General features: G+C 41.8%; 1 protein-coding gene and 1 non-coding gene across 7 annotated transcripts in view; one reads left to right on the forward strand and one right to left on the reverse strand.

Annotated features, from left to right (window-relative positions):
• Window positions 1–23,145, forward strand: part of REPS2 (RALBP1 associated Eps domain containing 2) — a 206,379-nt gene that overhangs the window by 94,503 nt on the left and 88,731 nt on the right. For all 6 annotated transcript variants that reach the window (XM_002831425.3, XM_009234619.3, XM_063721067.1 and 3 more), the window contains exons 6-8: window positions 12,720–12,855; window positions 17,780–17,843; window positions 20,203–20,345. In XM_002831425.3, the coding sequence (XP_002831471.2) occupies window positions 12,720–12,855; window positions 17,780–17,843; window positions 20,203–20,345 (343 nt within the window). The remainder of the gene's footprint in view (window positions 1–12,719; window positions 12,856–17,779; window positions 17,844–20,202; window positions 20,346–23,145) is intronic.
• On the reverse strand, window positions 9,549–9,680 carry LOC112131149 (small nucleolar RNA SNORA16B/SNORA16A family). Its single transcript, XR_002913289.2, has one exon. It is a non-coding gene; the product is annotated as a small nucleolar RNA SNORA16B/SNORA16A family (small nucleolar RNA).

A 23,145-nucleotide genomic window follows, 5' to 3' on the forward strand; every position in this document is an offset into this window, starting at 1 on the left:
GGACTCCCAAAGTGGTGCAATATATTTTTACCTGAATTCAGGGAAACAGGTTTGGCAAATGAAATATCCTTCCAGCTAGATTGCACTAGAAAAAATTATCTTTTATTTAAAACCAAAACACATTCACTTTTCAAACCCTCAGGATACTGTCGTGATGTTTTCTTTGCTTTTTGGAGGGACGAAAGTAACAGTTTTCTAGAACATATTCTCAACACTCACTACTCTTCTTCAGAGATGAAAAAATGACAAAGAATTTAGATACCTTTATTACTCTACCATTCCTCAGGGGACTTAGCTATATTTTTGGTGTAAGTTTTCTAATGATCAGGTAGGGGAGGGGATGTTAGGCATTGTTAGCCAGCACCATATTCATCTCGAAGTGCATAACTTGAGAAATGTTTATTTAACTTAGTTATCTCCTTTCCTCCTCATCTCAGTTTCTTGCTGTACCTCCTCCCCTAGATATAACTGCAGGTACTTATGGCCAGAAGCAGGTGATCTCCACTCCTTGGGTCCTCTTGGAACCCAAGAGAAAAGGCAAGTATGTGAAAGATGATTAAAGAAATGAATATTCCTGAGGCTCTGTCAGAGTGGTGTTGGCCTGAGTCAAAAGATAATTGATAGTCACCACAAATAAATTGTTCATTCTAAGAGCTTTGATGAAAACAGCAGGAAATAGCCTTTTGGGGAGGCTGATATTGCACCGAGAGATCTTCTTGTGGCATGAAAGATATTTTATGGGTAGACTGGACCAGGATGAAAGCAGGATAAGGAGAGTGGAGGAGTGAGAATGACTGATGGTTTGGGATGGGATTGAGTGAGGTGGGTTAGAGTTGAGTCATGAGAGAGTTGGTCATCTGAGTTTGGAAGAAGAGTGAAGCAGGTAAACAAGCGGGGCATACTGGGTACTGTCTTGGCTACTCTGGTTGTCTAACCTAATACTCAGCCCAGGGAATTGACCCACAAAGCAGGTCAGGCCCAGCCGGGTTCTTTTGGGGTTCAAGAATTATTTACCAAGGCATTACTTGGTAAGTAAGTGTTCATACGAATGTGTGTGAGCTCTCAAACATCTAACATGCATTTAGCCCTAACAATAAGCTTTATTAACATTCTATAGCAGCACATAAAGTACGTCCTCATCTTTTTGTTTTTTACAGATGCATAGTATTTCCTTGTCTGCATCTTGTGTAAATCATTTAGCCAGCCCCTTTTGATTGACATCTCGTACTTGCAATCACTGCGTTGTTTGCAGATATATGGGGGACTAATTCCTAGAAATTGAATTATTGGGTGAAAATGCCTATATATTTGTAATCTTTGATAACGACTTTCAAATTGGAGGTATAGCAGCTTATGTACTTGCCAACAATATATGAAAATGTCTGTTTTCTCGTACCTTTGTGAAAACAATGTGCTAACAAATTTAAGGGTCTTTGCCAATCTGATAGGTGAAAAATGATAGCTCACTGTAGTTTAATTAGCATATCTCTTTATTAGTGAAGTGAAATATCTTAAGTTTATGAGTCGCTTGTATTTCCTTTTCTGTGAACTGTTGATTCATATCCAGTGCCCCTTTTTCTTTTGAGTATTGGTTTGTCATTCTTAATGGCATGAAACCAGAAGCTGGTCTGTCTTTCCCTTTGGACCAGAGATATACTGGAGTGTGTGTGGAAGACTTCTCCCTGAGTGGTGAGAGGAGATGCTGGCACCTGAGGCTCTCGAAGGAGGTTATGGACCCCAGCTGCTTACCAGTTCTGGAGAACCCCAGGCCTGCCTGCAATGGGGATTTCTTGTTCATAAGGTCATGACAATAAAGTTGAATTACTTAGTTTATGGGTAGAGATTAGAGCTAAAAAAAATCCTCTGTTGTTAGAGATGGTAAATGTCAACACTGTGTGTGTGCGTTGATCTCTCAGCATTGCTTAGACAGCTAAATTATGTTCCTTTCACTGAAATGGGTGGGAGGAGGAGATAGAGGTAGAGATAAAGATAGATAGAGGGAGAGAGTATGAGTGTGTGTGTGTGTGTGTTAGGAAGAGTGAGTTTGATGCCTTTTCTAGGTATGTATGTGCCTTATTCTTGAGATCTTCTTTCACCAAATTCATTCCCCATTTCATTTGAGACCCCAGCTGGACATTTACACCATCTCCTAAGGGGTCAAAGGTTAACATGTCCTCCAGGTGTCCGACTTCACTGAGTCTACTGTAGAACCCACATATACCTGGACAGACACTATTGCCACAAGGAGGTCCTATTTTTTCAAGCCTCCAGTTTCCTGCTTACTTATTTTCTTCACCTGCTTGTAGTTCTCTTTCTGATTTTCTAGCCCTTAACTTTTGAGGAAGGATTTCTAGCCCTTAACTTTTGAGGAAGGAAACATTTAATCTCAACTGATACTGAAGTTTATTTTCTCAGTGCCAATCTTTTCTACTTGTTTCTTTTTCTTTTTTCCTTTTCTTTTCATTGATTGATTGATTGATTGATTGATTGATTGATTGAGATGGAGTCTCGCTCTGTTGCCCAGGCTGGAATGCAGTGGTGCGATCTTGGCTGACTACAACCTCTGCCTCCCAGGTTCAAGCAATTCTCCTGCCTCAGCTTCCCAAGTAGCTGGGACTACAGGCGTGCGCCACTGTGCCCGGCTATTTTTTGTATATATTTCTTTTAGTAGAGACGGGGTTTCACCATGTTGGCCAGGGTGGTCTTGACTCCTGACCTCAGGTGATTCACCCGCTTTGGCCTCCCAAAGTACTAGGGTTACAGGCGTGAGCCACCATGCCTGGCCTCTACCTGTTTCTTAGTGTATTCCTCAGGTGCTGACTGTGTACCCACACTTCTTGACAATAAAAGAGATGTTTAGTTAATTTAGCCTCCCAGATGTAGCTGAAAACACTGGGTTGAACCGCTGGTTCCAGGCAGTACTTTGTAAATCTGGAAAGGATAGTAGCTTATTCCCCAGGACCTTTTGGTCTCAGTTATATGCCAGGCTATGGATATGGAAGACTTCTTTACAACTGGCACCATTTTAGCCCCTGGGCCCATCAGTCTTTCCCTTGATCTCAGGCGAGCAGGGAGTGTCATGCCCCCCCAGTTGCTTATCCCAACAGTACTCACTACTGACTGAGGTGCTTCTTTGGTCCCAGTGCTGTGCTGGCCCTTTTCAGTCCTCCCAACAATCTCACAAGGTAGGTATTACATCTTCCATTTGTCCATTTGGAAATACTTAAGTGGCTTCCATGAGTCAGCCACCATGCCAGGGGTGCACTGAGGAGTACACATACAGCCTCCTGCTCTCTAGGTGCTTGCAGTCAAAAGGAGGAGATAGATTTGAATCAAATGATCCCACCTATGCATGTGGAATTAAAAACTGACAATTGCCCTAAAGGCCTTAAAACATGGTACCGTGTAGCAAAGGAATCCAGCCTATAGCTAGAAAGTGAGAGAAGGCTCCTTTAACAAAGTATCTGTTGAGCTGAGCTGTGAAGGATGAATAGAAGTTAACCAGGCTAAGGAAGGATGGTACTGGGAGGTGAGGAGAGGAGTGGAGTGTTTCCTGTAGAGGTAAGAGCCTCTCCAAAACCGCACAGCAGAGCTGGGCTGCTGAGAGAGCTTTCCTTCTGTCACAATCAGAAAGCTACAGCATTGGGAAACTGCTGCCCTAGTGTCAGCTCCAACCGGATCCACACTACAAACTACCTTGGCAGCCAAATGAAAGCTTTGTTCCCTGCCTGTAACTGGGGTCTGCATCAGTCTTCCGTGGGTGTATTTGTTGAGTGGAACCTAAGTCCTATTTGGAATTCTAGCAGCAAAGGTGTTTTGACGGTGGTTTTTAGCTAGCCAGCTTGTGCAGTTCTGGGACTTATGCTGACGGGTGGAATGGACTTGTGACCCAGTCTCTACCGTATTTCACAGGGAGAGCAGATACATTTGAAGAACTGAAAGAAGGCAGCTGTGGCTAGAGCCTGGAGTGGGAGGGAGATGAGGTCGGAGAGGGAGGCAGGGCCCTGTGGGCTATGTGACTGCCTTGCAGGTGGGAGCTGATGGCTCAGAAGTTAATTTACTGGTTAGTAAGTGACCATGCCAGATTGGAACCCAAGTCTGTCTGCCTCTGGAACCTGTACTCTTTTTGTACCTCCAGTCAGTAGCCTCATTCTCCAAAGCATTCTTGAATTCTGTCCAAGTTGTGGATGCATCTGTTTCCCATCTGAACTCAGACTGCCTTGAGTGTGAAGGGGAGAACGTAGTGAAGAGACAGGCAGCCTTGGCCTGACCAGCAAGGACGAGGGTGGGAACGTCATCGCTTCGTTAATGGAAGTCTGCAGCCTTGTCAGAGTCTCCTCTTACTGCTGATTTCTCATTTTTCTTGGCTTTCTCCTCTAAGCAGAGCACAAAATCCTGATAATAGTGAAGGAAAAATGCCCTTCTGGAACAGCTAATCTTGGCCCCTGAGGGGAGAATTGGAGGCAGTGGTTACTAATGAGCATTTCTTATGTTAATCAAAATACTGTTAGTGCCACATACTGCAATCACAGTAAAATGATTACATACCTGGATTGTATGGCTAGCTCTAGGATTCTTTTGTGTTGATGTTCCAGATGCTTACATGCAAAAATTATGTGAGAAATAAAATGGTGCTCTGTCAGTATGATTTAATAGTTTGCCAGCCAAAATCTAAAACTAAACTAGATGATGGGGAGGAAGGTGTAATACAGCATAGTCATAGCTCAAGCACAGATCCTCAATCTGCAAAATTGCAGCAATGATTTAGGCATTGCAGTGAGGTTCTTTTTGTAATAAATGCTCTATTTTTACAGGATGGATGAACAGATAAACTATAGAGCTTGATGATCAAGCGTACGTACTTTGGACCCAGTTTGTATTCTGGCTCTACCATGTGCCATAGGTGTGTGGTCTTGGTAAATTACTTCCCTTACCTAATCCTCAGTTTCCTGTTCTGCAAAATGGGAATTACCAGATTTACCTCGCAGGGTTGTGAAGATGAAAATTGATTGTGTGCCTTAGGTACTTACAGTGCCTGGCACTTAGCAAAGCAATGAATACTTGTTACCTGACATTCTTCTGTGTCTAAGTGATCGTTTTAAAAAGTATAGCTTATTGTAATAAGCAGCAACTGTGTGTTGCACATTAGGCTCAGAGAGATTCCTACAGTTTGGCAGTCAGCCTTCTGAACTATTGAAATTAGATCCCTAAGTAAGTTTGGTAATATGTGGTTAAAGGCATCTTTGTGGATTTATTTCCCTGAAGAAACAGATAAGGTTAAATTTCTCTGTTGGGACTTAATTTTAACTAACTTCTCTACAGAAAAACCAAATTATTTATTGCAACTTCCTGTGAATCTATAATTATTTTGAAATAAAGACTAGAAAGAAGGAATTTTTAAAAAAGTTCTCTGACTTCAGAGGTGAGGGAGAGGGCTCAGCCTTTATAATGTTGGATGACATTATGTGATAAATGCATATAAAGTTCAGCTTCAGTCAGTTTAAGAGAACTCAGGTTAACCTTTCTCTGTCTCTAGACTGGGATTGAGAATTTTTTCGAATGTTTGTTTGTTTACTCATTCAACAAATAACTTATTGAGTGTTTCGTATGTGTTAGTGACTTTTCCAGGCATTTGGGATATAGCAGTGATCAGGATAGACAAAATTTTCTGTCCTCCTGGGTTTTATGGGATAGTATGGGGTAGGGTGAGAGGCAGAGCATAAACAAGATTGATCAAGCATAATTTGGAATCGTTTCATGTTAAAACAAAATTGCTAAGCTCTGTCTCCTTTTCTAGGTCCTTTTCTTCATTTCTCATTGAACACTTTCCTCACAATTTTACTTGAGCTGTCTTTTCTTTTTAACTGGGAATCTCCTTGAAATCCATGGAAGATGAACCTGTATTACTTAAACACAGAAAGACTGCTATAAAAATGAATCAGCATCCTGGTCCTATAGATAGTCTGCATAGATAATCAAATTAGAATGAGAAAGTTGTTTGGGCTCATAATGGTCTAATGTCATTGGTCAGATTGCAAAACCACAATAGCTTCAGGCTTCCATCTCCAGGATGGGCTGTGTGGTTGTGAAGGGCAGATCTTCCTTTCCTTTGGGCCTTGCTTGAAGGATACATTCATTGGGGGAACAGCTGCTATAACAAATAGGCCCCACATTTTAATGACTTTGCACAGTAGGTATATTTCTCACTAATATAACAGTTTGGCAGGCCGCTGTCCTCAGCATGGTGATTCATACACCAGAGCTCCTTCTGTCCTGTCACTCTGCCATTGTCTGTTCAGTGGGCACATAGGAAAGAGAGTAGAGGAGTGCTACAGGGTACTAGTCCTGCCTGGAAGTAGGGTAGGCCACTGGTGCTCACATTGCAATGGCTACAACTCAGTCACATGGCTGCATGTAACTTCAAGGGAGGCTGGAAAATGTCATTTCTGGTTGGGCAGCCTCTTAGTGACACCTCTACACCAGGCATAGTAGAGCATGAATTATTGGAGGAGTCTGCTGTAATCCCACCTATCAGCACTGCCACCACTTGCCTCTGTGACTTTTTTTTCTCAGCCCCATGACTGACCAATTCCCATGATCTTTCTTTAGGCAAATTAATATTCACTTGGGCTATAGTGTAGTCTCACCAGCCCATTAGCTATCCTTTTCTTTACAGTAATCGAGTCTTCTCACATCTTTGCTAATGAGATCGTTTTGATCAGCAATTGCCTTGTGGTAGTCTTATTTCCAAAATATTTTTGGTGGAGGAGGCATCCTCAGATATTCACTGTGGGCTTAGTGTGAGCTTTTCCTACTCTAGATAGTTTGTTTACTAAGGCACTAACAGGACACTGTTAAAAGATCATTACCCCTCATAGGTGAAATGGCTGGACTCTAAAACAGCATTTATAGGATGCCTTCGGGGTAGGTTTATATTTTAAACAGAAATGTTCTATGGTTGAAACAATACACACACCCTTCTTAAGTTCTCTCCAACAATGCTTCCTTGCAATTCATATTATTTAGTTTTGTTTGATTTTTGAGATAGTTTGATAGTAGGGGTAAATGTTACCTTTTGGGATTTTATTAATAGTATTACTTTTTAATGAGTCTTTTGAAGTCTTTCATTATAAACAGCCTGCTTTCCCCAGAGATAATAACTTGCCGTGCCAAATATTTGCATTTCACTTGAAACAAAACCAAGGGGTTGAATGTTTTAAATATAAGCAAATCTAATTCTCCTGTGTCTAGAGAAACTGTATAATGAACCATATGTATGTGGCTTAAGCAGACAGATGTGAAAGATTTCTCCCTCTCTCCTTTTATTTAAAAAAGAAAACACTGGCAGAGCTCAAAATTGGCACCAAGTAGCAAATATCTCTGCTCAGCCAACAAAACCACTGGAGCTGGAGTTGACCGGGGGAGGCCTCTTTAGGGTGCATGCAAAAGTGGAGCTTTTCCTGGTCCTGGCTTCTACTTGGAAAGCTAAGGCTCCACAGCTTATTCGCCCTAATTTCTCAGTGCCTTCAGGCTGCAAAATGAGCCATTCTCAGGTGACTGACTTTTCAGATCTTTGAGAAGATTGTTTTGGTTGATTGTTGGATTGGTTCAGAAGAGATGGGTCCACGCATTTGGGTCCTGTGGTGACATGGCCTCTAGCTGCTGACAGAGTGGTGCTGAGCTACCAAACAGACTCATAGGCTTCCTTTCACAAAGAACATCATAGGGCAGTGTTTCCACATCTCTTGCAATACAAGACATACCTCTGAACTTCCTCAAGCTTGCCAATAAGTAGAGCTCACACTACCTTTTAGTATCTGTGATGTACCTGCCAGGGACTATATGTGGGATAAGGGAGTATCTGATATGGCTCCTGTCCTTCACATTGAAACCTGGGTGAAGATGTTTAGGAACACTTTAAATGTTCAAACTGTGGTACTTACCGTGACTATCATAAAGATTCATATATATTTTTTTGAGACAGTGTCTTGCTCTGTCACCTAGGCTAGGGTTCAGTGGTGCGATCATGGCTCACTGCAGCCTTGACCTCCTGGGCTCAGGTGACTCTCCCACCTCAGCCTCCTGAGTAGCTGGAACTACAAGTGCATGCCACCACGCTTGGCAGTTTTTAAATATTTTCTGTAGAGATGGGGATTCGCCATGTTGCCCAGGCTGGTCTCAAACTCCTAGAGTCAAGTGGTCTGCCTGCCTTGGCCTCCCAAAGTGCTGGGATTATGGGTGTGAGCCAACATGCCCAGCCAAGATTCATATTTTTTAAGACGCTCAAATCACTTGGTTTATTAAATCAATTTCAAGCATACGGCGAGAAGCAAGGGGAAAGAGATGGGGGGCAGGTTAGCACACTTAGTGCAAACCAGTAGAAGGGCCACTCTATGGGTTACACAGAGCTCATGTGCCCTCTCCCTTTGTCCTAAGGCCTTTCTAGGTTTAGGAGTAGGAACTCTCCTTGCCCACTTAAGTTTTCTTGAAAAGGAAGAGGGGTTGGGGTTCTCATGGGAATCTAAGAAATGAGAGCCAATGAGTGGCCCACTGGTCTGTAGGGGTGGGAGTTCTTGGCTGTTCATGCTTGTTCTGCTGTTAACAGGCCTTGCCCTGGTTGCGTTAAGTTTGCTCCACTGTCCACTTATCTTTAGGCTTCTGCAGCCTTTCTTGCCCCCCCGGCTTTGTGTCCTTTCTGTACCTACCTCCCAGCTTGTGCTGATGCTTAGTTCTGGCGCCCTCATAACTTTAAGCCCCACCTACCCTTTCTCTATACCACAGCCCCACTGAGCATCTGTTTAGGGTCTACTTTCTCTGCTCATTGGCCTTGGTATTTCTCATCCACGTTCCCAAGAATGAGCATCTGACCTAAGCCCTTGTCAGAGCATCCCAAAGGCCAGTATACTGTGTGCCCACGAACCCTTACTCCCACTCAGGTGACGCCAGGCGTGAGGTGGGTCATGGTGCCCACACAAGGCTGCCAGGCCCACCTTTGCAGCAGAGCATGGAAACAGATGAGCGGTGCCGTCTGTCATGGCCGTGGGTACGGCAGGTACATTGGAGGATTTGAGCAGGGGAAGAGTGTTCTGGGAAGAAGACAAACATCTTACCCCTGAGGAGTGAGCATGTGCAGTCGGAAAGCCTGCTGAGAGGAGGCTGGGGTGCGAGGCTTCTAAAGGCCAGGTGGGGGAGGTGGACTTTTCTGTTAGGCAGCAGGTCATCTCTGCAGGCTTTTAAGCAGAGGAGTTAATCACCCCCTTCTGTTCATTCCTGATTTCTGTTGTCAGAGTAGACCTGAGACCTGTGTGCTAAGAGGCCACTAATGCCACGCTGGAGTGAGGTGATGTCGAGAGGAGCTAGAAAGCAGATGGTTATGGCATTGAGGAAAGAGCACACATGGACTGACAGGGACAGCTATGCAGCAGCTTCATGAGCAGGAGGGAAAGGGCGTGTTCTAGGGAAGCAGCAGCTTCCATGTCAGACTCAGGAATGCAGCAGACCCAACATCCAGCTTGGAGATTTCTTCTCTTTTTCTTTTTTTTCAATGGAACTGTATTTTTGCAAAATGTTACAGATCAGTTATAGCAAACAGAATGGTGATGGTCAAGGAAACTGACTCTGGGCTCCTTTTTGACCGCAGCAGCTATGTGGAAGCAGCTGCAGCTGTGATAAGGACCGCTTCATTCACTGGGAAGTGGTGGGACAGAGCTTCCGACCCACATCCCACCTTCTTCACAAATCATCTTTGCCACTAAATCGTTGACTCATAGGTGTCTGTTCTTGTCTCTCCTGCCCATGCCTAGCTTTTAGGTTCCTTTGCTCCGGCTGTTTCTGTCAGGGCTGATCTGGAGGGCAGTGCTCCTGTGAGTTCTCCACATTATATCATGGCCAGTAATCTAATCCAATTCAAGCTGACATCCTCCACCCTATGTTCTACCAATGGAACCTGGTCAGACATCTGGGCTCATTCAGGAAGTGCTGCTAGGGCATGGCTTTGGAATTTGGTGGGAGTATTTTGGAAGGTTGTGTGGTCTGTTTGGTTGTTTACTGCTCGGACTGGATTTTGATCTTTTTTGCTTTACTTATTTTTATTGAGAGAGAGTTTTGCTCTTGTTGCCCAGGCTGGAGTGCAATGGCGCGATCTCGGCTCACTGCAACCTCCACCTCCCAGGTTCAAGTGATTCTCCTGCCTCAGCCTCCCGAGTAGCTGGGATTACAGGTGCCTGCCACCACACCTGGCTAATTTTTTGTATTTTTTTTTAGTAGAGACGGGGTTTCACCATGTTGGCTAGGTTGATCTTGAACTCCTGACCTCAGGTGATCCACCCATCTCAGCCTCCCAAAGTTCTGGGATTACACGTGTGAGCCACTGCTCTGGGCCTGTTTATTTTTATAATAATAAGAGGTTTTTGAAAAAAATTCAGATAGATGCAACCCAGTTAAAAAAAATCCCGATATACAAAATCCTGCCTTTGAATAAGAGATTAAAAAAAGATGGTCATATTCTCACTCATAGGTGGGAATTGAATAATGAGAACACATGGACACAGGAAGGGGAACATCACACTTCGGGGACTGTTGTGGGGTGGGGGGAGGGGGGAGGGATAGCATTGGGAGATATACCTAATGCCAGATGACGAGTTAGTGGGTGCAGCGCACCAGCATGGCACATGTATACATATGTAACTTACCTGCACATTGCACACATGTACCATAAAACCTAAAGTATAATAATAATAATAATTAAAAAAAAGGGTCATCATTTGCTGCCTGCAGGGGTTCACTAAGGGATATGGGTATGTTCCCTGAGCTCGGAAAAAGGATAATAATTAATACCCGCTTATATCTCCAAAGTCTTGAGGTGCTCAAACAAGTAGGAGTGTGTGAAATGCTTTGTACATATCAAAGCACTCTGTGAAATTTAAGGTATTAACTAATGGATAATGACTTCTTGAACATTTAAGAATGGTTTGATTCATGTTTAGTAGAAACTCATCTAGTATGAAAATGATATATTTATTACAAATGACTAACAACCCTACAGCTCTCAACCTCTTTATGTAACCTTCCTTCTGACTAAAGGACCCAGATGACTTTGAGGAATAGCCTGTTTGCTGGGTGCATTCTCACTTAGCACTTCTGGAAATATCCATTCTACAGGTAGTATTTCATCTCATTGTCCTGGCCTTCCCAAAGCACCCTTAACCCAAAGTGTGAGATATCAACGTAATACATATTTTACTTCAGAGATGACATCTCAAGGTTTTACAGTAGCTCAACATTTTCTATTCTTCTTTCTCTGAACATTGTCAGAGGGGAGACAGGCGTTCCTGGGAAGAATTAATTCCTGGAATGGTGTGTGTGTGGGTGTGGGGAAGGGGAGGAGATGGCCGGCTGTCTTTTCTAGGGTTAGTGGGTGGAATTGCCCGCCCAACGATTAATTCCCTTCTTGACAGTGTGTTCAGAAGCAGGCACCTTGATGGCTCTTTAGCAGCAATACCCCTCCCCTTCTTTCCTAGCCTCCTTATGTCATAAAGCCTCATCTTTTTTTTTTACTTTTTTTTTTTTTGAGACAGAGTCTCACTCTGTTGCCCAGGCTGGAGTGCAGTGGTGCGACCTCCGCTCCCAGGTTCAACCTCTGCCTCTCAGGTTCAAGTGATTCTCTTGCCTTAGCCTCCCGAGTAGCTGGGATTACAGGCATGCACCACCATGCCTGGCTAATTTTTGTATTTTTAGTAGAGATGGGGTTTTATCATGTCGGCCAGGCTGGTCTTGAACTCCTGACCTCGTGATCCACCTGCCTCGGCCTCCCAAAGTGCTGGGATTACTTGCCTGAGCCACTGCACCCGGCCAAGCCTCATCCTTCTGGTGTTCACCTCTTGGTCCTGTTAAGGTGGCCCTTGGCAAGTACCTCTTTAGTCTTAGGGTTCATGGGAGGGATAGAACGAAGGCCCATGCCTCCCCCTAGCATCGACATTTCCCTTCGTCTGCCAGTGCCTACCATAGCTTTCTTTTCTCCCACACTGCTTCCCTGGTTTTCTAGGCTCTTAAATCCTCAAATTTGACTTGCATGCCCTCTAGTGGCGGGTCTGATGCACCCCTTGTTACCCTGTTTATTGTGGTACCATAACAGCTGTTCTCACCACCCAGCTGTTACTAAATATTATCTGTAATTCACAAATGCCGAACGAGAGGTTCAGTGGTCCTGACTTGCCACTCAAGTAGGAGCTGGAAATGTGGGATTTGAATTGGAGCTTTTGATTCCTGGATTTATACAGCGTTTCAGTGTAACGGCAACAGTAAAAAAGATGTGGTTATAGTTGTTCTAGTTTCTTTTTTGTCATTTAAAAAGAATCCAGATTATTTCACTATCCACCCAGCTAATCTGAAAGAATGAAAATGTGAGGAATAGTGGAAAATAAGAATGATCATCTTTTTTTAACCCTTTATTACAATTAGAAATTTTTTGTCACTTACTGAGTATTCAGTATTTCATGCCTCAGTCCTGTTAACTTTGAAGAATACAAAAAATACATGAAGCATGATGTCTACCCTTAAGTTTCTGTTCTAGTTAGATTCTAGTTATGAGGCAGTTAAATTTCTTCACCTGAGGAAAAAAATTAAGCATAACACATGATAACTTTTATTGGTGTTTAATTTTTCTACTTCTCACTAAAGACAGGTTCTCTGAGCATTTACTTTTTAATTTATTCTTAAAGTCCTTTTCAGTGGAGAGAGAACTACAGGATAACAGCAGTTACCCCGACGAACCCTGGAGGATAACAGAAGAACAGCGCGAGTACTATGTCAATCAGTTCCGATCCCTTCAGCCAGACCCAAGCTCTTTCATTTCAGGTAAGAATGTGGGCTCCCCAGGCATCACTCTCACCAGAATCACAGCCACCATCTTGAGAAATCATTCACGCAAAATGAGTATGGCAGCCTTCTGTGATTTCAGTTTGTTTTTCATCTAAAGTCGAATTTCTTATCAGATGTGAACCATGCAAAAAAAAATTGCCAGTGACGTTTGGAAAATTATATTTCCATTTCAAAGGGCTTAAGTGGGAATTTGGGGGCAACTTGGCCCAGACCCTGCACCTTATCAGCTGAGGCAGTTCTTGAAATGCTAGCGTGTTGCCCCAAGGGGCCACCTCTCATTGCTTCCTCGTTATATTGGAGCTCAGGCAAGGACAGAATGTGGCCTCCTAAGGAGTTGGTGTCACAAGTCTTTTTATGTTATATGTGCCTTCAAACTTCAAACTCAGGCTTGTTTTCTTTGGCTCAAATGTTTGTCCTCCAGTTTTTCTGAGAGAAATTAAAATGGGGGAGAAAATTGGCCAGTGCTTTCCCACTTGTCAGTTCTTCTGGGTTGTCTTCAGATATGTAGATTCCTGTTGAGTTCTCATGTAAAATTCAAGCTGAGAGGAACTGGTTTAATGCCAGTGTGGCTACATTTTACCAGGCTGAAAGACTAACGGTGAAATAGTAGAGTCTAGAAGAAAAATTCATAAAGCTTTCTTTTTAGACTTTAAAATTTGAAGAATAACAGTATGTCCTTAATAATTGTAACCTGCCATATTGAAGTGTGGGCAAAGATTAGTTTTATCTTGTGAAATGAGGCACATAATTGAAATATACTTGTATAAATAATTGCAGACATCATTTACTGATTGGTGGTAATGGCTTTATTGACGGCAGAATAGTACAGATACAACAAATTAATGTTGATGTCATGATTAAGGAAAACAAGCAGAAACCCATATTGCACGATTTGACCACTTGCTAACGTTACCCTGTGCTCAGGTGAATTTCTTCACGACATATGCAGATATTTAGCCAAATACAAACAGGTACTTGTTAGAAATGTTTTTGTTTTCTTTTAACTTTTGTATCTTGCAGAATTTCAGATAGAGACACAACTAGACTGGCTGGTACAAAAAACCTCTGTGTACCTATCACATAGCCCCAATGATTTTCTCTTACCTACAGTTAACACATAAGGTTGTTTCAGTCAGTCAATGATGGCGGTCCCATAACAGTATCACGGAGCTGAAAAATTCCAGCTCCATTCATCACCTAGTGATGCTGTAGCCATCATGATGTTGTAGCACAAGGCAGTGCTCACATAAATGTGATGATGCTGGTAAAAACAAATCTGTGCTACCAGTCGTATAAAAGCCTAGCACATATGATTATGTACAGTATATAATACTTAATAATAAATGGCTATTATTAGCTTATTATGTATTTATTATGCTATACTGTTTTTCTTTCTTTTTTTTTTTTTGAGATGGAGTCTTGCTCTGTTGCCCAGGCTGGAGTGCAATGGCGCGATCTCGGCTCACTGCAGCCTCCGCCTCCCGGGTTCAAGTGATTCTTCTGCCTCAGCCTCCCGAGTAGCTGGGACTACAGGCGCATGCCCCACACCCAGCTAATTTTTGTATTTTTAGTAGAGACGGGGTTTCACCATGTTGGCCGGGATGCTCTCAAACCCCTGACCTCATGATCCACCCACCTCAGCCTCCCAAAGTGCTGGGATTGCAGGCGTGAGCCACCGCACCTGGCCTTTTATTATGCTATACTTTTATTGTTATTTTAGAGTATACTCTTACTTATATATTAAAAAAAAGTTAACTGTAAAACAGCCTCAGGCAGGAACTTCAGGAGGTATTCCAGAAGAAGGCATTGTTATCCTAGGAGGCGGCAGCTCCCTGCAGGTTATTGTCTTCTTCTAGTCACCTCCACAGTATAAAGGTGGAAGACAGTGTTATCAATGGTCCTGACCTTGTGAAGGTCTAGGCTGATAAGTGTTTGTGTTTCAGTTTTTAACCAAAAAGCTTAAACGGTAAAAAATTTAAAAATTTTAAAAATAGAATAATAGAATAAAGATATAAAGAAAAAATATTTTTGTACAGCTGTGCAATTTTTTTTAAATTTTTAAATTTTTGTGGGTACATAGGTGTATATATTTATGGGGTACATGAGATGTTTTGATACAGGCACACAATATGAAATAAGCACATCATGAAGAATGGGGTATCCATTTCCTCAAGCGTTTATCTATTAAGTTGAAAACAATTTGACTACACTCTTTAAGTTATTTTAAAATTGTACAGTGTGTTTTTGTTTTAAGCCAAGTGTTATTACAATGGAGTCAAGAAGGTTAAAATAAATTTTAAAGTTTATGAAGTAAAAACTTATACTCTAAGGTTAATTTATTATTGATGAAAGGAATTTTTTTTTGGTAAATTTAGTGTAGCCTGAGTATGCAGTATTTATAAAGTCTACAGTAGTGTACAGTAATGTCCTAGGCCTTCACATGCACCCACCGCTCACTCTCTGACTTACCTAGAACAACTTCCAGTCCTGCAAGCACCATTCATGGTAAGGGCCCTATAAAGGTGAAACATTTTTCATCTTTTTACCATATTTTTACTCTGCCTTTTCTATGTTTTTTTTTCCTTTCCTTTCCTCTCCTTTCCTTTCCTCTCCTCCCCTCCCCTCCCCTCCCCTCCCCTCCCCTCCCCTCCCCTCCCCTCCCCTCCCCTCCCCTCCCTTCCCTTCCCTTCCCTTCCCTTCCCTTTTTTTTTTTGACAGGGTCTTCCTTTTCTTTTTTGACAGGGTCTTACTCTGTGCCTAGGCTGGAGTGCACTGATGTGATCTCAGCTCACTGCAGCCTTGACCTCATGGGCTCAAGTGATCCTCCCACCTCGGCCTCCCTAGTAGCTGGGACTGCAGGTGCACATCACTATGCCTTGCCTGGCTAATTTTTTTGTAGAGAGGAGGTCTCACTATGTTGCCCAGGCTGTTTTCTATATTTAGTTGTGTTTAGATACACAAATAGTTACTATTGTGTCCCAACTGCCTATAGTATTCAGTACAGGAACATGCTGTACAGGTTTGTAGCCTAGGAGCAATAGGTTCTACCATCTAGCCTAGGTGTATAGTGGGCTATACCATCTAGGTTTGTGTAAGTACACCCTGTGCTGTTTGCACAATGAGGAAATCACCTCATGATGCGTTTCTCAGAACGTATCCCTTTTTCTAGAAATGGAATCTCATAATATGTGGCCTTTTGTGTCTCTTTCATTTAGCATAGTGTTTTAGTTTTTTTTTTAATTAAAACATTTGTGTGGGTACATAGGTGTATATATTTATGGGGTATGTGACATGTTTTGATGCAGACATGCAATGCATAATAATCACATCATGGTAAATGAGGTATCCATCCCCTCAAGCATTTATCCTTTGAGTTACAAACAATCCAATTACATTCTTTAAGTTATTTAAAATATACAATTAAGTTATTGAGTATAGTCACCCTATTGTGCTATCAAGTAGTAGGTCTTATTCATTCTTTCTAACTAGTTTTTTATACCCATTAGCAATCCCCGCCTCGCCCCTACTCTCTCCCTGCCACTACCCCTCACAGGCTCTGGTAACTCTCTATGTCCATGAGTTCAATTGTTTTGATTTTTAGATCCCACAAATAAGTGAGAACATGCGATGTTTGTCTTTCTGTGACTGGCTTATTTCACTTAACATAATGATCTCCAGTTCCATCCATGTTGTTGCAAATGATTGCATCTCATTATTTTTTTTAATGGCTGAAGAGTACCCCACTGTGTATACATACCACATTTTCTTTATTCATCTGTTGATGGACACATAGGTTGCCTCCAAATCTCAGCTATTGTAAACAGTGGTGCAACAAATATAGGAGTGCACATATTTCTTTGATATACTGATTTCCTTTCTTTTAGGTATATACCCAGTAGTGGGATTGCTGGGTCATATGGTAGGTCTAATTGTAGTTTTCTGAGGAACTTCCAAACTGTTCTCCATAGTGGTTGTACTAATTCCCACCAACAGTCAGCATAATGTTTTAAAGGCTTATTCATGTTGTATGTACCAGAATTTCATTCCTTTTTATGGCTGAATAATTCCATTATATCAGTACATCCCATTTTATTTATCCATTCATCAGTTGGTAGGCATATGGTGTTCTTCCACTTTTGGAGTATTAAGAATAATGCTGATTTGAATATTTGTGTACCAGTTTTTATGTGAACATATATTTTTATTTCTCTTGAATACATACCTAGGAGTGGAATTGCTAGATCAAACTGTATTGGGAGCTGAAAGCATTCAAATTCAATCTCAGTAAGGTCTAACATTTCAAGAAGAGCTGGGTCTTGCAGTTATGTAACACGTAAAGTGGAATGATTGCCTGATTTCAATTGATACAGGTAAATCAACAATGAAGGAAGAAAGATTCCTGGATAAGTTTCTCAAAATGCCACTAGGAATTCTTAAATCTCACCAAAAGCTTTCCCAAGATGTCTGTCTTATCTCTGTGTGGTGTGATCAATGGTATTAATTTTCTTCTTTTTGGTCAGTTTTCTATTACTTTTGTATTTGAAATTTCTATTTGAAATCTGCCAAATTTGTTCAAAGTTTTGAAATTCGTCTTTTAAATTTTTGGAAAAATTTTGCAGATTTTAGTAAAAATGAAGCAGAAATTAATTTATGTGATTTGCATCTTTCATGAACGTTATGTTATTGCTTCTTTTGCCCTATTGTAATTTACATATTTTTAAAAAAGGTATTCATGTGTTGCTTTTGGTCCCATGATTCATAATTACTTTGAGGAATAAATATGTTTGTGGTTATACAGAAGAGATTGCTGAATGAAAAAATTGTGATTCATTTGTATATAAATGTAAAAGCTACTCTAGCTGAGTAATCAATGGTTTATTTAAACAATGGCACTTGACAGGTTCTGTGGCGAAGAACTTCTTCACCAAATCAAAGCTTTCCATTCCAGAACTCTCCTATATATGGTAAGTACAATTAATGCCATATGACATTCATACCATCATCCATAACTCATCCTTTAGTTCCTACCTTTGCATTTTTTAAAGTCTTATGTTTTGAACGATGTTTTTAACAGACTACAAGAGTGAATACAACTCAGATTTTTGTTGCTGTGAAAATTAAATGTTATATGAAAAGTATAATGAACAATGTCTGGCACATATTAAGCACTATGAGTGTTAACTATTATTTTAAAGTAATTTCCTAATTATTATCCCCATCTCAATCCCTTTTCAGTCTAGGCAATTGTGGGCACATGAGACTTACCATCCTGTAGATTTCATTTTCAGACTTTTCTACTAGGTGTGATACAAGTAACCAGAGGAGCTTGACAAACTATTTTTTGTATTTTATAAGGCTGAGTGAACAGAAGGTTGAGGAATATTTTGGAGTTAGGTTAGATTTGACTATTCTAGCTGCCTCTGAGCTTTGTAAATTTGGCTGGTGTTTATCAGTTGGGCCCTAATTCAGACTTGCAGCTGTGGTATCCGCTGCACCTTTATGCACTCTGGTTCCAGAAGGGCTGTGCTGGGATGGTCCAGATGGCTCTATTTGCCTTCATGAAAATGCTCGGTGCTGCTGTAAACTCTCGGCTGTGTGTGGGCTAGTTCTTCCCCAAAACTGGGCAGGAGATCGCACTGCTATAAATATGTAATTAAAAACATTGGAATGTTTATATAAAGCTTTTTGCATGAGGATTTACAGAATTATGATAGGATTTAAAATTGCTTGTCATGTTTTGTGCATCTTATTGGAAAACTACTCCAATAATACTCATGCATGTCAATGTATCTGGGATTCTGAGCTGGATTTAGGTTCTTCAACAATAGATACTCTGGCATAATTTTTTTGTTTTTAAAAACCTTATATTAGTTTTGTTTTTGTTTTGTTTTTTGTTTGTTTGTTTTTTTGGAGATGAGGGCTCACTCTGTCACCCAGGCTGGAGTGCAGTGACATGATTATAGCTCATTGCAGCCTCTGACTCCTAAGCTCAAGCGATCCTCCTACCTCAGCCTCCCAGCTAGCTTTTCATTTTTTTTCTAGAGACAGGGTCTTGCTATGTTGACCAGGCTGGTCTTGAACTCCTTGCCTCAGGAAATCCTCCCGTCTTGGTTTCTGAAAGCGCTGGGATCACAGGCATGAGCCACCATGCCCGGCCCTTATATTAGATTTTCTGGCTAGGGAAGAAAAAAGAAATTATCATTTTGAAAAGAATACCATTTGTTTTGGCAGAATTCCCAGTCTAAACATTATTGGCATGAGGCCTCCTATCTTTTTGTTGAGACACGCCTGTGAAAGCTGAATGGTATTCTTTCGATCCAGTGTATGAAGCAGTTTCCTGACCCCTCACTCTGGGGAACAGCTATTTCAGGGCCCCAGTGCATTCGAAATTGGAGGAGGAGGATGTGAATGGTCTAAAGGAAAGTTATGGAGCTTACCTTAGAAATATATTTTATTTCAAATAGTAATACCTTTCTAGAATAATTTTGTATATGTCTTATCTCTATGCTTGTCCTAACACAAGTACACTTGTCCCTGTCTACCTAAGAGATGGTTAAGCTTATGGGGTCTTAGATATAATACTTTGGCAAATAAGTTTCTTTTGTGCTGAGTAAATAGGTCTGTGCCTTTTAGTGGGAAATAATGACTGAAGTTAAGCCTGTTTAAGACTCCCCCTTTCTTCCTTTTTGTCTTATCTGGTTCCAGTCAGCTTCAGTTACTAGTTTTATCCTAAAACATAATTCATTCCATTTTTTATTAAGCTTACTTGTATTTTCCCAGGAGGGAGTTCTCAAGCAAAGAACAGTTTGGTACAAAAATTTACATGACTTGAAAAGTTCAAGGTTTTCCCTTAAAGCTGAAAAACAAAGAGCTTATTTCTGTGCTCCAGGTAAACTGCATAATGGCTGGGACAACTATAAAATGGCGGGGGCCACCCTTCCTCTGCCTGTTTTGAACACCATGTCCAGGGCTTTTCACCCCATGCAGCCTGCATTTACTGAATGACTATGGACTTCTGGGTATCATTTTTATTTCTGTGCCATAGTTTCTTGTCCTATGTCCTCAGTGTTGTAAGACACACCAACTAGGGAACCTGAAGAATTTAAATTTTTATTTATAAAATGCTACTGATGCTGATCCCATCAATTGGCATTTTTCTTCCTCGGATTGGCCCCCAGAGATTTCAAATGGATTTGGCTAGGAGGGTTTGGGTATCTGGTAGGGCCATCACCACAGAGTCTGGGAGTTTTATTGGCACGTTTGGGCCAAGTAACTTGTTCTGTAAGTCCGATGGTAGGTACTAATGACATTTCTTTCATTTAGGGAGCTTAGTGATGCCGACTGTGATGGAGCCCTGACCCTGCCTGAGTTCTGTGCTGCGTTTCATCTCATTGTGGCTCGGAAGAACGGCTACCCATTGCCTGAGGGCCTGCCTCCAACTCTGCAGCCAGAATACCTGCAGGCAGGTAAGGCCTCACCATCAATTGTAAACCTTGAGTACTTTTCCTCCAGGCTGTGTAAAAAACTTCTGTTTCTTAAAATGATGTCCGGATACTGTGGGGAGTCCTTGGTATTTACAGTTATTGTTCTTTAACTGCTATTAGACTTTCACATCTCATAATGTGAGGAATAGGGCTGATCTGGGTAAGTGTGTATTACCTGTTTTTCTCATTCTATACCCTCTGCATGGATTTGAACCAAAGTCACTTACCCTTTCATGACAGTTGTGAAATAGGCAAGTACTGAACCTCCCAGCTGGTATAAAATGAAGAGGAAGATCCTGTAGAGCCAAGTGTTAACTTGGCATTTTTAGGCACACCCCAGTGTCTCCGGGTGGCCCTGGGCAATGGAGTGGAATGGAACTCTTATACCTAATTTAAAAGTCAAAAAATTAGCTGGGCGCAGTGGCTCACACCTGTAATCCCAGCACTTTGGGAGGCCGAGGCGGGCGGATCATGAGGTCAGGAGATCGAGACCATCCTGGCTAACATGGTGAAACCCCTTCTCTACTAAAAAATACAAAGAAAAAAATTAGCCGGGCGTGGTGGCGGGTGCCTGTAGTCCCAGCTACTTTGGAGCCTGAGGCAGGAGAATGGCATGAACCCGGGAGGCGGAGCTTGCAGTGAGCCGAGATGACGCCATTGCGCTCCAGCCTGGGAGAAAGAGTGAGACTCTGTCTCAAAAAAAAAAAAAAAAAAAAAAAAGTCAAAAAATTACATGCAGTGAAATGTGCAAAGTGTTGTAACCTTAAATGTATGCTTGATGAATTTTTGTATATGTATACACCCATGTAACTACAATCAGATGAAGATATAGAATATTCTAGCATATCAGAAGGTTAGAATAGAACTGTTATATTTCTCCTTAATAAAACAGTCTCGCTCAAATTATTGTTTTGGACCCTTTAGATGGGAAAGAGTCATGGTGAGTATAACATATGTATTAATTCCTTTGGGAGAGTAGAAAAATTAATAGTGTGTCTTGCCCTTTTCAAAGGCAAGTGGGTACTGGTCTGATTTCCATTATTCATGGAAGTATAGTGCTCATTGAGAGGCCCCAGAAACAGCTTGTGCTTTCAACAACCTTTCTCACTTTTTAGGGAAGAGCTGTTAAAGAAATGAGAGCTTAGTCATGGGTGATTATTAGCAAGATGGAGCAGTGTCTAAAGAAACTTTAATTACTTATTAGTAGAGTATAAATTTTGTGATTAGATCTGCAAAAGGCCTTAGATTATCTTGTCTAGCCCCTTCCTCATGATGACACCAGACTCAAAGTGGCAAATGTCTTATCTAAGTCTGTCTCGGGGCCTCTGACTCTCTTAAATAAAAAGTCTGTCATTTTCTGTGTTAAATAGTGAGAGGATAGGAACTCAACCAAAGGGAAGAGGCCAAGTTTGTGGCTGCTGCTAAGTGACAGGTAAACACGTTGGGGGAAGAGTGACCCATTCTGGGATCTTCTTCAAATGTCCCCGTAAAATATGTGAAGGGGAGAGTTCAGAGAGCAAAACCTACTAATTTCTGGACTTGGATTTTGCTAACAATACCTGCTTTCTGCCTACTGCAGGCTGTAACTCTAGCCTGCTGCCCTTAGATTCTTGGAAGACTCTCATGGGTCCCAGGAATTAGCTTGCAGTTGAGGAGCATGGGAAACTCCTCTTTTCCCTTTGGCGTCTTTCTGTCTCCATCTCATTCTCTCCCTCGTCTTGTCTTGTCTTGTCTTGTCTTTTCTTTTCTTTTCTTTTCTTTTCTTTCTGTTTCTCCTGAATCAGGGCAGAGAAGCACTGGCATTCTGGGGGCTATCTTGACGCCTACATGGCTCTCATTGCCAAGGCAGTGCAGGGTCATAGAGGAGCCCCTTTTCTTGGGATTGGAGACACATGGGTCTTTTGTCTCTCTCTAAAGGGAATTAATAGCTGGCAAAGGGCCAAGTTCTGTTCTAGGGTTATATTTAATACCTTCACTGTGTCCTCTTTCAAGCCCTGGAGAGAGTCCTGGGTAACCTCATCTCCCATACCCACACTGAGTTTTCTGTTTGGGGGTCATGACTAGTACTGTTTTATTGTTTTGATGCCATACGGCCATGGAACCTGTGGGACATGCCATGACTTCTTATTTGATAAGTCACTTTTGTAGGTGTCCAAGTGTTTCACAGACTATTTCAAAAGTCACTGACATAACGGCTGGGTGTGGTGGCTCACGCCTGTAATCTCAGCACTTTGGGAGTCCAAGGCAGGTGGATCACTGGAGGTCAGGAGTTTGAGACCAGCCTGGCCAACATGGTGAAACCCCATGCACTAAAAATACAAAAATTAGACAGATGTGGTGGTGCACGCCTGTAGTCCCAGCTACTAGGGAGGCCAAGGCAGGAGAATCACTTGAACCTGGGAGACAGAGGTTGCAGTGAGCCAAGATTGCGCCACTGCACTCCAGCCTGGGTGACAGAGCTAGACTCCTTCTCAAAAAAAAAAAAAAAGTCACTGACATAATTTTTAGACATCTGAAAGCCCTGAGCTAAAAGTATGTTAACAGGAAAGTAGTAATCTCTTGATTCCTTTCCTACTGCCAATGGCTTCTTTTGACCTGCTTATTCAGTAGAGGGGAATCTATAAAAAAGAGTGCCAATGAGCCCCATGTTTCTTCCTGGACTTTTATGGAGACTGTCAGCATGCATTTATACAGGAACAAGGGAAGAATCCATCATACACACTTCAATTAAACAAAAATTGCACATCATTTCCAGGGCTTGTGGGATTAATCTTAAATAATA

The sequence above is a fragment of the Pongo abelii genome, chromosome X (assembly GCF_028885655.2).
Source record: "Pongo abelii isolate AG06213 chromosome X, NHGRI_mPonAbe1-v2.0_pri, whole genome shotgun sequence".
Classification (NCBI taxonomy): domain Eukaryota; kingdom Metazoa; phylum Chordata; class Mammalia; order Primates; family Hominidae; genus Pongo; species Pongo abelii.